At 37.3% G+C, this 16240-nt stretch overlaps 1 protein-coding gene and 1 long non-coding RNA gene across 8 annotated transcripts in view; one reads left to right on the plus strand and one right to left on the minus strand.

The window, feature by feature from the left end:
• SYT9 (synaptotagmin 9) overlaps positions 1-13794 on the plus strand; it is a 66225-nt gene extending 52431 nt beyond the window's left edge. For 2 of the 6 annotated variants that reach the window (XM_026104520.2, XM_026104523.2), the window contains 4 exons: positions 4893-5013; positions 6102-6273; positions 6938-7067; positions 7639-13794. In XM_026104520.2, coding sequence (XP_025960305.1) covers positions 4893-5013; positions 6102-6273; positions 6938-7067; positions 7639-7746 — 531 coding nt within the window. In that variant the 3' untranslated portion in view covers positions 7747-13794. Of the gene's footprint in view, positions 1-4892; positions 5014-6101; positions 6274-6937; positions 7068-7638 lie in introns of those variants that run through there. The other 4 variants (XM_026104521.2, XM_026104522.2, XM_064512949.1 and 1 more) reach the window with 4 other exon arrangements.
• The window catches only part of LOC112985696 (uncharacterized), a 128702-nt gene that overhangs the window by 26580 nt on the left and 85882 nt on the right, over positions 1-16240 (minus strand). The window lies entirely within an intron of this gene.

Below are 16240 nucleotides of genomic sequence, written 5' to 3' on the forward strand. Positions count from 1 at the left end.
TGTCTATCACAGCATATTTATTCATTTCTTACAATATACTTGCTGCTGTATAAGACCAAAAGAAAAATGATGGAGCACATAGTCATACAAATAAATCATTGCTGTAATTTAATTATCTTTTGAATCTTTCCTTTGAAGTTATTAATAGTATTAACAGCTTTTTGGTCCAGTTGTAATAGGATTGGCCCGGTTGCACTGTAACATACACAGTATGGTATTACTAGGCACACTAAACAAAGTTAGCCACAAATTTGGAATGTACAAATGGATGACTTGATAATCACAATATTATGAAATCATTTTCAAAGCAGGAATGAAAAAAGGTCTCTAGCAGTGAAATATTTCTCTACCCACATTGTGTCAAGGTTATTGTTCAAACAGGAAATAGTCCTTGCAGAAAATCTCACCAACTATGCTTGCTAATTCTGTTTCTTAAAACTATTTCTTGATAATTACAGCATATCTTTAGCAGTGATCCATGGCTCAGGCTCTGTGGCTCAGTGATTTTAAACTAGTGAAGATGTGCCGTAATCCTTATTGTGCTCTCTTACACAGAGCTTGGCTCTGTCAAGAAACTGAATTTACAGTAAGATCTGTGCTTGGTGGATGCAATGGTCATAGCTGCAACATCACTGATCACCATAATACACTGTCTGTTCCACTGATATTTACCCACATAGACGTACACGCTTTGTAAATTCTGTGGTGCAGTCATATTTTGTGGTATCCTTTGAAGAACATTCCTTATAAGTTGAAGCTTGGAGCCCCAAAAGCAAAGTTTACAATGTTTGGAACAGTTAAAAAGCTCATCCTTCAATAAAAGGAAATAGGGATAAGCTGGGGGAAATGGCCAGGGCAACACAAAAGGCTCACCCTGTTAGAACTTTTCAATATCAAGAAAATAACAACATTTACTAGGTAATCAGTGTTATCGAGTAGTAGCTAATTCCCTACAGATTGAAAGAAAAGTGTGAGAAGACAGGTCTTCTGTTTCAGACTCAAAGAAGGATTTGCATGCCAAAACATTTGTCCCTTTCCAGCTGCTGCCTGCAAGCTTTGCTTCAATTACATTCTCAGACTGTTGTGGTTAGATCACTGCTTGCATGGATTGACTTACGAGCAGACTGGATCTCACAATTATCTGAGATCTATTGTTAAAACACCTACAACTTCTGGAACTGGAAAAGACAGAAGAGATTACAGTCTTTACTTCCAATTTATCAGTGTTTTTCCTGTACGATGCCAGATGCAATTTTGAAAAAGTATTAACGAGGCCATTTTGTCACTGTGGCATTTGATAAAAAATACATAGCAGTGTAGGTAAAGATCACTTAGCAAACATAAGCCAAAGCTTATTACTAAATATTATATGGGATAATTCTTAACACTGCATTCAGTACACATGATCTCTTCTCTTCTAACCAGTTCATTTATGCAGAGATATAACATTTTTCTTGGAATATGTATTTGAAACAATGGTATAGTAATTCATTTACCTACTGTTAACTTCTTGATAAGAACTGATAAAAGTTTTTAAAATGCTTATTTGGGATGATAAAGCCTGAGAGAAATTAGGGAAATTCTTGTATTTTATTGTTACAGTAAAGCATTTATAGTACTCACATAATGAATTACACAGTCAACAAGTGGAGCACTGGAGTTGAATATAAAATTATTTTCCCGTAGTTGAAAATATCTAAGAATTCCAATATACACAGTTAAAACAACAGATGCTTGGTGGACTTCTTTGTGGTCAGGGAAAAATGGAGTGATTTGACAGTGCTATATTTGCCTAAAAGTTTGTGACCAATTCATGAAAAATAACCTCTCAGTTAAAATTTGCCAGAGTGACAAATTCCCAGAATTGCAAAAATATGGCTACACTCAATAATTTCTGTAAATGGCTTATGAAATTCTGTTCCCCCACAGAGTTATATGGTTAGCAGCACAAGAGAGGGAATCCTACAGCTTAGAATCTTAGTACCCCAGAACTGGGGAATTACACTTAAATTTTGGAAGTTTTTTCATCGCAATGGGAAGGATATGTGAAATTTTTGCTTCTTTTTCCCCAGGTTATATGACCACTGGGAAAATGTCTTAGATCAATTATGCTTCCTCTAAAGTTGAGAGTACATGTCAGTCAAGAAAAATTTCCTCTGGATGTGCTCACATCACTTTAGTCTGTAGGACTTCTTAGAGCATCACCCTCTCAAACAGCACTTTGATCCTCCCCCAGTCAAAATGAGTCAGTGTTGCAGCAGGTATGCTTCCAAATATGATTCATGAAGAGACACTAAACAGGGTGAGTTGTATCAGCTATCCTGGTATTGTCACAACCTTTATTAGTTTTACAGCCACCACAAAACACTGATCTTTAGAGTGGAAGAGATGATAGTTGACAGAGTCATGTCAGGGTTAAAAGCTAGTTATTACTGACAAAGCGCTCATATCATCAGCTTTTTACTTCTTTGACAGCTGCTCTCTCCAACAGCAGCATGAGGAAAAGATCTATTTCTCTGGTTGAATGCACATGATATTTTCCCTTTACATGAGCTGAGAGGAACTAAGGCAAAGGCCCTCATCTTGAGGAAGGGGTTGAATCAAGTGACCTCTAGAGATACTTTCCAATATACATTATTCTATGACTCTATGACATAGCAATTATTTCTGTTCTGGATGTCTTCCCTGCTAACTCATGAAGCCACATATAGTGACCACATAGGTTCTGGGCATCGGTCTAAGCAGTAGCTAGCTCGTTCTACTCAGAGACAAGCACTACTCTATTAGGAGTTGTTCTCAGGTATTTTTACTTACCTTTTACATCACCCACCACCTTTTATTTCTTGGTGTGGGAGATGGGGTATAAAAAGGAGGAAAGGGTAACAGGCACGTATGTGCTGGATAAAAGCTGGTACCAGCACAGCTTCTAAAGACTCTTAGCTATAGACATTTAGATTTTTTTGCTTTGACCCTCATTTCATCCATATTTAGAGAGCACTAAAACAATTTGCTACCTGTGATTTAGTCTGCGTGATCTCTAGTCAAGAGGGGGAGAGCTTAACAGTAAGGGTGGCACCACAAAATAAGCAAAGGGGTCAAGGTAGAGGAGTATCCCCATTCTGATATTCATTTTCTCTGTAGACTGTGTCAAGTTCTGAAGACTAACATAGTCAAAAACTGAAGGAGTGCTCAGAGGTTGGGTAGATGCTGAGAATCAACAGCTTAGAGGGAACTGCAACTACTCAGCACCACTGTTAAACAGAAATACTGTTAAACACAGTATTTCTGTGTAAAAGCACCTAAATACAGGACGAGGGCCCAAAATTTATGCAAATATATTTAAAAATACCACCATTTTCATCTAGCTACTTCCTGTTAGCCTTTGCTGCAGAATTGAGTTTCACAGAAGGAACATAAATAAAAATAGAAATATTTTCAATGGATCAGAAAGTTAAATTTACCAAACAAATTCAAGAATTAGAGCAACTGATTTTTTCACTGTCTGCTGGCTGTGGGACACTTCTCCCACCCATTCTCAGAAAACTTTAGTTGGAAGGAATCTGTCATCTCCTTTTTCCCCACTGATAAATTACTGGGTAGGGATGTGGGAGAACTCTGTTCAAATCCCATGTCTCCTACTCCAGAGAAGAACATTCTTGCTGCAGGGCTAGAGGCCCTTTCTCATTAACTCTTTCTGAAGCTTTTTTATTTCCTATTGAGATTTAATTATTTATTAGAGGAAGGTCTGAAATGCAGGCTTTCCTACTCCCAAAAGCTAGACTCTTGAGCCAATATCTGCTTAACTCCAACAAATACCAGTTATTCCAAGGTAGAACAATTTCAATAACAGAGTTTAAGAAACCTCCCCGTCTAATGCTCACAGTCCATTACAGGTAAAATGCCATTCAGGAAACTGTTACTAACCACCTTTTGGCTGTTCTTTGACAGCAGAAGCAAAGTGTATCTAGTGACTCTGAAACAAAATGCAGCATTTCAGAATATCGATAAAATTAGGTTGGATAGTTGCAGTAATTCAGTTGCTTTCTTGCCACCTAGTCATAATCAGCAGTTTTCTTCAAAACTCTGATTCACTCTGTTATTTTATGCTAAGGAAGGACTGGTTTGATATGACTTTGACCTACATGACTGACAAGCAAAGATTGTGCTACATACCAGAGTGGAAAAAGAAAGCATTAAGACACAGAACTTAATTGTCTACTATGCTGAAGTTGTCTGGTCATCACTCCCCAACACTTCATATGCTGTAGCTCTTTTCCCCATACCAGATGACAGTCTTTCTCTAGAGGACATATAAAACCTGAGGATAGCTGTGTGCATCACACTTGCACCATTCCTGACCCTTGCTTCAAAAAGCTCTAGGGAAGTTGGCATACAAATCAGTGCTGCTGGGCCTGTTTTCCCCACACTGAGGGGACAGTTTTGCTGACATTATTCCAAACTGACACAGAAGGAGTCAAGCTGGGAAAGAAGCTGTTCCACAGACTAAGTGGAAAAGATGCACATATTCCAAAACAGCTGTACTTCTCTTGTCTATAAAACCCAAAATCTAACCTTCAATTTGCTAGACAGGAACTCTTTTCACTCAAGAATGAAATGTTGGGGTTACAGGAGGTAGGTCTTTCAAAGTACCAACCTCACTGCTCAGGCAAAAAATACAAATCAAATCCTAGAAATCATTTGATACAATCCTTTATCCCCCATTTTTTTCATAAAAGAGCTGGAATTCCTTAAAAAAGAGAGACATTTCGGAACTGCAAAGAGGGTTTGCTCATTTTCTACTAACTTTCTGAAACTCTGATGCTGTTTATAGTTTTATAGCTGACCAGACATGAGCATTACTGCTTCACATTGTTTCTCTTTCCTTGGAACAGGATAATGTGGATCTTGGTGACCTGATGTTTTCACTCTGCTACCTTCCAACAGCTGGTAGACTAACTATTACAATAATAAAAGCAAGAAACCTAAAGGCAATGGATATCACAGGAGCATCAGGTAGGAATTTATATAATGCTCAACCCCATTTCTGACTCATTTCCCTCCTGAGTCACAGAACTCCAGCTCTGTGAACACCCAGAATGTTTTTTGAGATGAAGGGTCCTTCTAGTGCAAGCTCTTGAGTCACTTGAGTACAGGAGTTTCTGAGGAGTAAATAATATATTTTACCTTGTGCAATTGCAAGAAGAGCTTAAAATAGTCTGCTCTTAGAAAGAGAGCAAGATTATTATTTCTAAAGCCACCATAGTTCAGAAAGAGAGCAAGATTATTATTTCTAAAGCCACCATAGTTCAGAACAGCAAGAGTTGGCCAACCTGTATTCGTAACACCAGGAATTTGGTTTCACAGCAGAAAGTTGTTATGGCTATGGCACAGAGGCAGACTGACCTTGGATAGTCTCCAAGAGCCACTGAGCCAATTTTGTTTTGTTGGCATATGGACGACACAGTGATCATCCCAATCTGTTTTCAGCAACCGTTTCAAGATTTAATAGTGAAAACAAGAAACCAATTGAAATCAGCATGAAATAGACTTCAATACTCAGGTAGCCTGGAGCTGTAGAGCTTGCAAAAAGGAACTACAAAGAAACATTTTTTTAACTACATACAGAACTTCAAAAATAATTATAGTGCTCTTGGGAAATATAAGCCATTTAATTGTTATACTTTGAAATTGTAATTGTATTCCACCATCTATCAGCAAATCCTAATGTGTACAATACTGTCATCTTCTGTATGTCCTACAAATCTGAAGAAATAATCAGGCTGTCCTAAATGGGCTGGTACAAAGGATGTTTATAAAACAGTCATATATAACATGGTTCAGTGGATATTTTAACACATTTGAGAAGTCAGTACACAACAAGGAGCTTCTTGAACCTAAATTGTTTATTATAAGCATTCAATTGGAATGTCCATTGCCTCCCAGGCACTCTGTTGTAATAAAGAAGCTCAAATTCCACCCAGGTACAAGTGACTAATTCTGCAAGCAGGTATGGGCATACAAGAAGATGACTCCCTTTACTTTTGGTTTGTGTTTGCTTAAAAAACAACAGAAAACCAATGTTCTTATTATGATTCACACAGATCCCTATGTGAAGGTTTCTTTAATGTGTGAAGGAAGGCGACTAAAGAAAAGGAAAACTTCCACCAAGAGGAATACCCTTAATCCTGTTTACAATGAAGCCATAGTCTTTGATGTCCCTCCAGAAAATATTGACCAAATTAACTTGTCAATAGCTGTTATGGATTATGACCGGTGAGATACCTGTAGCTGTAAAATGATAATATCTATTGGCTTAGATTTGCATCCAGGAACAAAGTTATTATTTTTCCCACTATGTGGGAAACAAAATATTTTGTTGTGATGATCCTGGTAGAAGACTAAAATTTCTTGAATTTTCAGGAAGAACTTCCTTCCCAAATCTTAAAATATAGATTTGAATCTTTAACTGACATAACTAAATTGCATATATATTTATCAGGATGGAAATGACCGAACATATAATCAGACCATCCACACACTGATTTCCTGTTTGTGTGCAAGTGTGCTAACTCCTTAGAGGCACACTTGCATTTCTAAAATTGTGGCTCAGAGTTTACTCATATTTGCTGGCTCAGAGTTTACTCATATTTGCAACTAATTACAGAACACGAACAAAGAACTTTGTACATTCTTTACACAAAAATAAGATGCACAAATGCATGCAGACACACAGTGTATGCTATAATGGGGAAAATATTAAATTATCTTGATTAGCTGGAAGATGCAAAGAGCAAACCTATATATTTTATAGTTCATTACATTTTCCCAGCAAGAGTTAATTCTAAAAAGCTTTGATTAATGTCTTTAATAAAATATGTAAGTACTATGGTTCTAAAGGTAAATTTTAAGAAAAAAATATTATGGAACATTTTCACAGTGTAGGTCACAATGAGGTCATTGGAGTGTGTCAAGTAGGCAACGATGCAGAAAGTCTAGGTCGCGACCACTGGAATGAAATGCTTTCGTACCCTCGGAAACCCATTGCTCACTGGCATCCTCTTGCAGAGGTAAGACTTCTTTCTTGCTTCCCCTTTACTATAACTGTGAAAATTCTTCCATATGTCATTAAAAGTTGGATAAAATCTTATGAACAGAAACAAGATCCACACATACACACTAAATCCTAGAAAAGGGCTTGGAAATACCAGTATTAAAAATCAAACATAACATGAAAATAAAGTCTGCTCCTTTCAATTTTAGGGGACAGAAAGTATGTCTTTCTATCTTTACCATACACATGAAAACCCAAACATTATACACTGGATAAAGGGTTTGGTTTCATTTTATTAGGATCTTGGGTAACTTTCACTGATAATTGATATAAATTAATGGGCCTTGTTTAAGGAATGACCAAATAAAGACCTACTGCTTTTATATAAAACAACCTAATTTGACTTCTACTAATACTATATCCATGCCACTGGCACATCTCAAGGAATGTCTAACTGCACTGAAAAAAAAACGTTTAAGTGTCTCTGGAGATCTGAGGCATTAATAAGAAGCCACACAATCAGAAAAGCTTTTCAAGCTTCCTATGTTTTTTGTTTTGTTTTGTTTTGTTTTGTTTTTTGTCTTTAGGGCCCTATTCAGCAGAAATGTTATGCAGGTCTTCTGCGCTTGGATGGCTGCCGAAGAGGCTTCCTCACCCTTATAACCTATTCAGCAGAAATCTGGCATTCCTGTTGAACTCTTTCTTAGCCATATCCTCAGGGGCTATTCCACAGAGTCCAGTGGGGTAAAGACGTCCTTTTAATCCCTCTGTCTAACCCTTGCTCCCCTTCCCAATACAGAGAATGCTAACCCTGATTCATGCGACACAAAAATTCATGAAATATCTAACTAAATTGCTTCCTAAGCGTTACCATGATTCACTTTTACTGTTACTATCACTGGCTAAAGTCAGATAGCAACCACACTCAGAAGAAACTACTATATTTATGAACAGCCACAATGTTACCCCTCTGCTGAAGGCTAGAGAAGACTGTCACACTAAGCCAGGAATAATGCAATAAACACCTAATATACAGAAGCAAGTAGTTGGCAGCCTCTATGAGTATATTGTATGCACCAGAGTGCAGTCATGTTACTAGAATGCAATTGAGGACTTTACTTGCTTTGTTGTAAACACTAGCTATAGGTGGTGGTTCAATAAATGACAAGTAATAAGAAGATGCTACAAAATGACAAAAATACCACAGTGGTGCTGTGTCTCCGTATACAATTACATTTACTGGTGCCTGGCAACCACAGCAGCGCAGTCTTCAGCACAGAGACCTTTGAGCGCTCACAAACTACTGCAGCTGGAGGGCACCATGCCTTTTCAGAACATGGGTGGTGCCAACACACATGCACGCTGCCAAAGAAGCGTGTAGAAGACTACGGCACCAAGAACAGTTTCAGCAAAGCGGGGGGCTCTGTCCATATGCTCATGTCCTCAATGAGAAGCTAGCTACTGGCCGAAGTGCCACATTTGAAATGAGCATTTGGCAGTTGGGCTTAGAAAACTCATCACCTAGCTGTCAGCTGTAGCCAAGCAGTGATAGCAGCCACTTGACAAAGCACATGAGGAGTATTGTAATGGTTACTATTTCCCAGAATATAAGAAATGTCTCTTAGCAGAAGTTGGCTACATCCTTATATCCAACCTGTTTCACCCCTTTAATAAATTTTATTGCAGCCAGAGCCCACAATTAAGTTTTCACAGCTCTTCCCTTTTACAGGCATCCTGTTCTTTTCATACATGCCTGGCTAACCTCTTTAGATGTCATTACTGTGAATCACTTTACATGTCACAGAGCTAAAAAGAGACATATTTTTTTCCTTCCCAGGAATCAAGTGGGGGAGGGTGTCCAGCGCATCCAAGCTGTGCAGAGAAATATATACACAGCATATCATTTTGGTTCCTGAATCAGGATTAGACTCAGCGAGAGCTTCTGGAACCTCTGTGGCCACAGTCATAGGACCTTGAATATTTGCTGAATAGGACCCTCAGTATTCTACTGTGTGAAGAGCTATTGGTTTCAAATAGTGCAATGTTATCCACTTGTAGCATTAATTCATCAGCTGACTCTACTGCTATCTATAGATTATTTGTGTGGTCATAAGCATTGCCCAAATTCAAGTCATAAGTTCTGTTCATTAAACTAACTGAGATTTTGCAAGCAACACAATAGCAATGAAAACCAACAAGTAGCTGAAACAGCAACAAACCCAGCTCTTGTATTTGCAAAAAAGATTCAGTATTGTAATGGATAGCTTGGTAAAACGATTTTTTCAAGAATGATTGTCATCAGACATTTGTTTTTGATGATGAGTTGTGTCCTCAGTCTCAGCTGGTGCCTCCTTTCATCTTATATGAAAACAAAATTAATATGGTTCCATGTAGAAATCCTTCAAATCTGAAAAAGTGAAAAGCTATATTTTGTTGGGTGAGAACAAGATACATATGGCATTTATAATGACACTATGTTCTTTTAGAAAGAAGATAACCATCTGCATAACATGGAGGCTGTTAGTCCTCAATCCCTGTAGATAATTTTCCAGTCACATTTCTTAGTTGTATCCATGAGACTGTAAAAAGCTAGAAGTATAGCACAGGTAGCTATGCTCCATCATACACAGAAGTGTGCACAGGCACAAACTGTCATTTTAAAATGCTGTTCCAAATACATGGTGCCTGTGAAGATCTTATTTATCATTTGTAGTAGAACTAATAGGGCCGTCTTACGTGACAATATATTGTAACTGTTGGCAAACTCTGGCTGTTAAACAAAAATATCAAAGCACTAAATTCTTTCACATGAAGAAATCTATGCCCTGGAACAAGAGTCACTGGAATAATTTTTTGATCATTATTTAGCCGTGCATGGAGTTAACTCTACCTTCAAACTTTTCCAGCAAGAATTTGATTCAAGTTTTTACATTGGGATCTTTATTAAATAAATGCACATGCAAAGTATGTGTATTTCATACAAGCTGTTTTGCCTGAAATAAACTTACAAGTATGGAACCCTTGTCTTTATACATAGCTCACATGAGTTTATGCACACACACACATTTCCTTCATGTCATTATGAATGCTCACCAAGCATTTTGGATTGACAATTGAGCTGACACAAGTATGCATACACAGACTGGAGCAATCACTCGAAAATTTGATCCAAAATCTGAGAAAAATTGGTTTTATAATCTATCAGTTGAGGATCTCCCAGAAAATCAGAACTGCTAATGGGTAAAGCACAGCTTGACCTTTACAGAGTCTTGGATTGGCTGTAAATGTGTACTGCAGCTATGGAGCATAGGTCCCATAAACCTAATGTTTTTCAAAAACCTCAAGCTATGCAGCCATAGCATATAGCACATATTGTGAAGCATCCAGGATTTCCAGACATGGCAGCTGTCTGGAACAGTCTGAAATTACCATGCATAATAACACTTTGAAGCCTGCCCAAGCAAAATTTCCAGATAGAAAATTGGGCATGTCCAGAAAAAAAACCAAAAATACAGATATAAACTGTATAAATATAAAATATTTATACAGTAATATTTATATACAAATACAAAACTATTTCACTGGACTTTCAACTGAAGCTGATAGACTGCTTTGTATCAGCAGGCCAATGATATAGTACAGTGCTCATATCTGTTCATGCATGAACCTCACTTCAGGCAAATCCTACACTCTTTACTCAGACACGATTCCCAGGAGTCAATGTGTGGAGATGTGCATAAGCAAAGAGGGCAGATTTTCTCTTTTGGAGTGGAGTTCTTCGATTCCCTGGACAAATCATGATACACGCATCCCTGCTTGGAATGCAAAGGAGGCAGCTGCACGCTTTCCCACTGAAACTGCTATTTCTAGGGCAATGTTATGAGTATAGCTTCTGTAAAAAGGAGAACACCTATACAGCAGCCTCACTTCCTCTCCATAGATGAGCATAGAAGCCTTTCTAAGGTTCATCCCTAGCAACTCAAGGGGGCATAAACAAAAAAAAGTAATATCATTATAAATGCTAGTGTTTTTGATTTTATTTCCATACTCAGTTTATTTAATGCTCAAGGGGCTGGCAGCAAGAGAATGATTTTGAATCCAGTGCTATTAAAAAGAAGAAATCTGTGTTCACTGAGCATTTAAAGTGGAACCCCGTACACCTCAAAGGCTTAGGGACTAGGAAGAAAGCCTAATTTTTATTAAATTCTGATACTTCTTGCTCTCTAGTTGATGACTTGCAAACCGTTGCTCAGGCTGCGGCATTAGTATATGCATTTTAAAATATTTGCCTTATATTAGCAGCACATGTGGGATGATTGTTATTTTCTATGTTGGCATACTTCATTCTTCAACTTTATACTCCACTTAAGCAATGCTATATTTGCTAACAAATTTACATGTTGTGGTTCTGGGGGCCCTGTACATTGCTGCTGTCCTTGCATTTTAGTACAATAATGCAACAGCACATTGGAAGGAACAGAGGATCTACTGCTACAGAAGCAACTGGAGACAGAGAGATAATCATGACCCCAATAATGTTCACTCTTTCTTTTCTGAACTATGTTTCCCAGACATGATTTAGTGGTAGGGCTCATAAAAATAATTCCAAACCCCCAGCCCTCACTTGTTTTCTCATTTCCTATGAATGGACAATTATACTGCATGACTGTATGACTACTACAGCAATTCTGAAATAGAAAAGGAAATCCCTTAGAAATGCATCTCAGCAACATTTTAATCCTGCTTCTCTCAATAAATACATGCTGTTAAACTGTTACTGGTAGCAGATTATAATGGGCAGTTCTGTGAAATTCTTATGCTAAAACACTCACAGCACCACCCTTCTGCAATTGAGTATGGAAATATTTCTTCATCCATTTTCACTGAAAACACAAAGTGTTTCTGTTTTGTTTTGTTTCATTTTTCCCTGTAAGTAATCCTGGTAGAGGATCATGCATCTCAACCTGGGGAAGCAAGGACTACCAGAACATAAACCAGGCATAAATTAAAAAAGATTCACAGCTCAGACTGATCCTACCAGTCAGTGCACAGTTCAGCATTCTACCCCAGCTGATCCATAAAATGGAAAAAGCAGTAATTACAAAACAGGTGTTAAACAGTGGTCCAATTTAACTACCACTAACAGAACTGAATAGTATACAGCCAAACTGAGCCAGAGCTGATTCAGTCCTGGATGAAACAACAACAAAGGACAACATAAGAAGAAAGTAAAAGATTATTTTAGTCCACTCTTCTGGGCTTGAGGGGAGAGCTAATAAAGGGCAATCATTCTTCAGCAAACTCAGAAGCTTATTTTACATCAAGCACTATATGTAGCTATATCAGCACTGAAGACCTAAAGCAAGAGGTACAAGAGACACATTTACATTTTTATCACTTGGCAACATTAGAGCACTGAAGGGACCTATTTGCCATAAAAACAAAATAGCTGCAAACTCTCTTTTGGCTTAAAAGTAGCAAACGAAAAAGCGGAAGGGATTGGAAACTGTCTGGAAAGTCTGTTTGACCCAGTTAGAAATCTATCTGAAATTATATTATTGTTAATGCATTTTGTGTTCATTTGAACAGAAGGAAATGAAAAACATAAAATAGGTGACTGAGTCTGAAATGCCATGAATTAAAGGTTTTCTTCTGTTTAGAATAATGTATTGTCAAATGATTACAGCCCATTATCAAGCAGGAAAACAATAACTTTTTTTATCTAGGAGGCAAAAAGTATGTAGAGAAAGTAATCTACAATACCGTGGGATTTAATAAAAGCACTCTGTGATGGGAAAAATGGCAGCAGAATAGAATTTGTAAAAGATATTTTAAAAAATGCTAACTTCACCTTGATTCTTGCTGTAATTAGTGGAAGGCCTTGCTTGCACCCATAATTCTGCTCTGAAATGACAACCTTAGAGCACAAGAAACAAGCTGTGCGAGGTGTGAATTATCTTGTAATGGCACTGCACATTCCAGGCTGAGTAGTTTCAAGTACTACATTGAAGGTTAATTGTCAATACAGTGGGTTGGGCAAGGAACTACAGCTGCAAGTACTCCAGGGTCCTGCAGTTCTCTGAAAGGACCTCCATCTTCTTCAAGGTCCGTGAAATGCACTAATCCAGATAGCAGTGATGAGACACTACTCAGGAAAGGTATCATCAGGATATACCTCAACTGTTGACTGAACACAGCACACCTGGCACAGTGGGGAAGATGACAGGAGGACTTGTAAGCATCTGGGTTCTTTGTTTGTTTGTTTTGTCTGTTTTTTTTCGTTCTTCTTTCCTTTGCTCAAAGGTAGCCATTGTAAACCTGCAATGTTTTGTTCAGTGCATGCTGGCCAGCTGTCATTTTTAATATCCATTGCAAAGGTATGTGAAGAGAGCTGTGTTGTTTTGGTATACTTTTTCTTTCTTTATAACACATGAACATTGTACTATACTTTATTCTTTCTTGTTCAATAAATAGTCCTCGTATCTCTCTGTTTCATGTCTAATTTGGGAGAGTAGAGCCACACCTGTATCAAGGCTCTCTCAATTATCTGGGCATTTTGTTTGTTTAGTAGAAATAATGCATGATTCCTTTTGCAGTGATGGTTTGAGGGATAAAAGAGTTTCTTAATTTTATAATATGTATTACAATCTTCTAAACACTAGTAAAAAATGTACTGTGATTTATTTATATAGATCTAGTCCAAACAAGTAATTTTGTTCATAATAAAAAACTCTGTAAGAAAATGTGCCATTGTAATTTTTCCTATTTTGTATTTAATATATTAAAGTTTAAGTCATTATTCAAAAAAGTCCCAGCAAACACTTCGGAAGTGTTTTAACTCAAGTCTTCTCCACAGATGTTGTTTTGATAAAATAAATGAGACCAGAGAGACAAAGTTGTTAACATGGCTGTTACTTTACAGCACTCAAACATGATCTGAGGTTTTGAATACAGAGAATCCCCCCTCTTGTTTCATCCCATGGCCATAATCATCATTAGAGAAAGATTTTTAGAGATATCAAACATGAATTGCATATATTTACTGTTAAGAAGAGTATAAAGAGGCTACAGAAGTACTTCTACTGAGTGACAGTGTGGTAAATTAACAGAATTAGTATTTAGCATGGCAGGTTAACAAAACTAGCATTCTTCCTGTGAACACCTGACATGTATCCCAGGGAAGTTCCCAGGAGTCCACTGGCAGAAACCAGAAATAAACAGAAAAGCATGTGTAGAAGTATGACCGCATGACCACAGAACTGCACCTAAACTGCACCTAAAAGGCTACACTCTTCTCTTGTTTCACACCTATTGACATTGTATATCCACCAGCAAAAGTCTTACACATGCATGACATCTAATTAAGGAAGAGTTTTTCTGGCTCTTTGGGAATAAGTCCAGCCTTTTCTCGTTTGGAAGATCCAGCTTGCTTGCATCTACTGAATTAATAAAGGGTCACTGACATACAAACTGTGGCTGCAAAACAATAATTTCCTGCAACTAAAAAGAATTTAACACAGATCTGTTCTCTTCTTGGGACTATTTTAGATCACAGACAGATGCAGAAGAAATGAAAGCAGTCCTATAGTTTTGAATTTGATATTATCTTCAATCATGGCAACACCTATGGGCTGTAAATAGATTGTTTTTCTGCTTTCCATACATATACAAAAAGGAAAGTACGTGCTCCAGAGAGCTGACTTGGTAAGATAACAAGAGAGATGGAACTCTCCAGTAACTAAGGACAGCTGAATGTCTGATTGCAACAGCCGTTGCATATAAGACTGTTAAAGAACTCAAAGTGACAAGCAGATGGTTAATAATCAACATTGAAAAGGTCTAGTCAATAGCACATAAGATGTCCTACATAATGTTGGATCTGAGAAGTCAAGTGATTCTGCATGGTTAATATCCACTGAGATAAAAATTCAGGGACATACCTCATTGACAACAAGCTTTACTGGCAGATGACTATGAATTTCTGCACAGGGAAGACCTGCTTCATATCAATAAATTCTAAAAAGAACCTGAAGTGATGGACCGAAGATGGACAGTGCAAAACAATGTTCCTGAATAACCTAAGACACAAGCCATTACAGTAAGAAATCAGTAACTGGGAATGTAGCTTTCCCTAAATTAGCCAGTTCTGAAAAGTTATTTTACAATCTGATTCATACTGTATCCAACAGCTTCTAGATGGGATCAGCAGAAAAAAAACATACATTAATTCTGTCCATTTTACACCCTTGTAAGTCAAACTAGTAGAAATGCTGATTGGTACAGCCTTTTAATAAATCATGGAGCCACAAAAGAATAGGGCAGAACCTCTGCGTCTAAAGCCATGATAAAGTTAGTGAACTTTGCAAGTAACTTTTCCAGGAAAGTGAGTTATATAATATTATATATACTTACCACAAAGTAATTCCACTCACATCTGACAATGTTGTGAATAAGCTAGAAATGTGTTGTGGTAGGCCCTAACAGCAGTTTCTAATATAAGCAACATGCAAATTATTATAAGACTCTCGGTGGAAATTCTAAACAAAACAAAACAAAAAACTACTCTCTGCCTTAAAACAAAATCACAGATTGATTAGGGCTATATCCTACCTCACAATCCTACTTCTGCAAATAGGAAATTCAAGCACTCAGAACTGAGAGCTGAAGTTGTTCCTTACTAGTGACAAAGTTTATTTCAAGTAACACTTCTTACCACCCTGATCAGCGTTTGCCATTTTAACAGCATCCAATAATTTGATGGCTATACTGAAGCACTTCTCATTTCCAAATTAATCTACCACACACTTCAATCTAGTGCACCACACCATCAAAAAGGTCATGGACTTAACCTGCTTAATAACTTGCAAATAACATTCAGTGAATTTATGTTCCAATACAAACACAAGTGGGAAAATCTGCAAATGTTCCGTAAGTGCCTGAATAGAGTGTCTTGTCCAAAGGGCCTAACCAAAGCAACTTCAATATTGAATAATCTAAAGTTTCAGAAATGTCAATAAGCCAGCTAGTGTTAGATTCTTACCCAAAAAAGAAAAACAGCTAATAAAAATATCTTTGTGTAGGAAACCATCCTTAATAATGACATAATTCTATACTGATCTTTATACGTTTTTATAATTTTCAGTTTAGCAGGCAGAATTCTTTCTAGAATGTTACTGTAACCATATCATT

The sequence above is a fragment of the Dromaius novaehollandiae genome, chromosome 5 (genome assembly GCF_036370855.1).
Source record: "Dromaius novaehollandiae isolate bDroNov1 chromosome 5, bDroNov1.hap1, whole genome shotgun sequence".
In the NCBI taxonomy this organism is placed as follows: Eukaryota; Metazoa; Chordata; class Aves; order Casuariiformes; family Dromaiidae; genus Dromaius; species Dromaius novaehollandiae.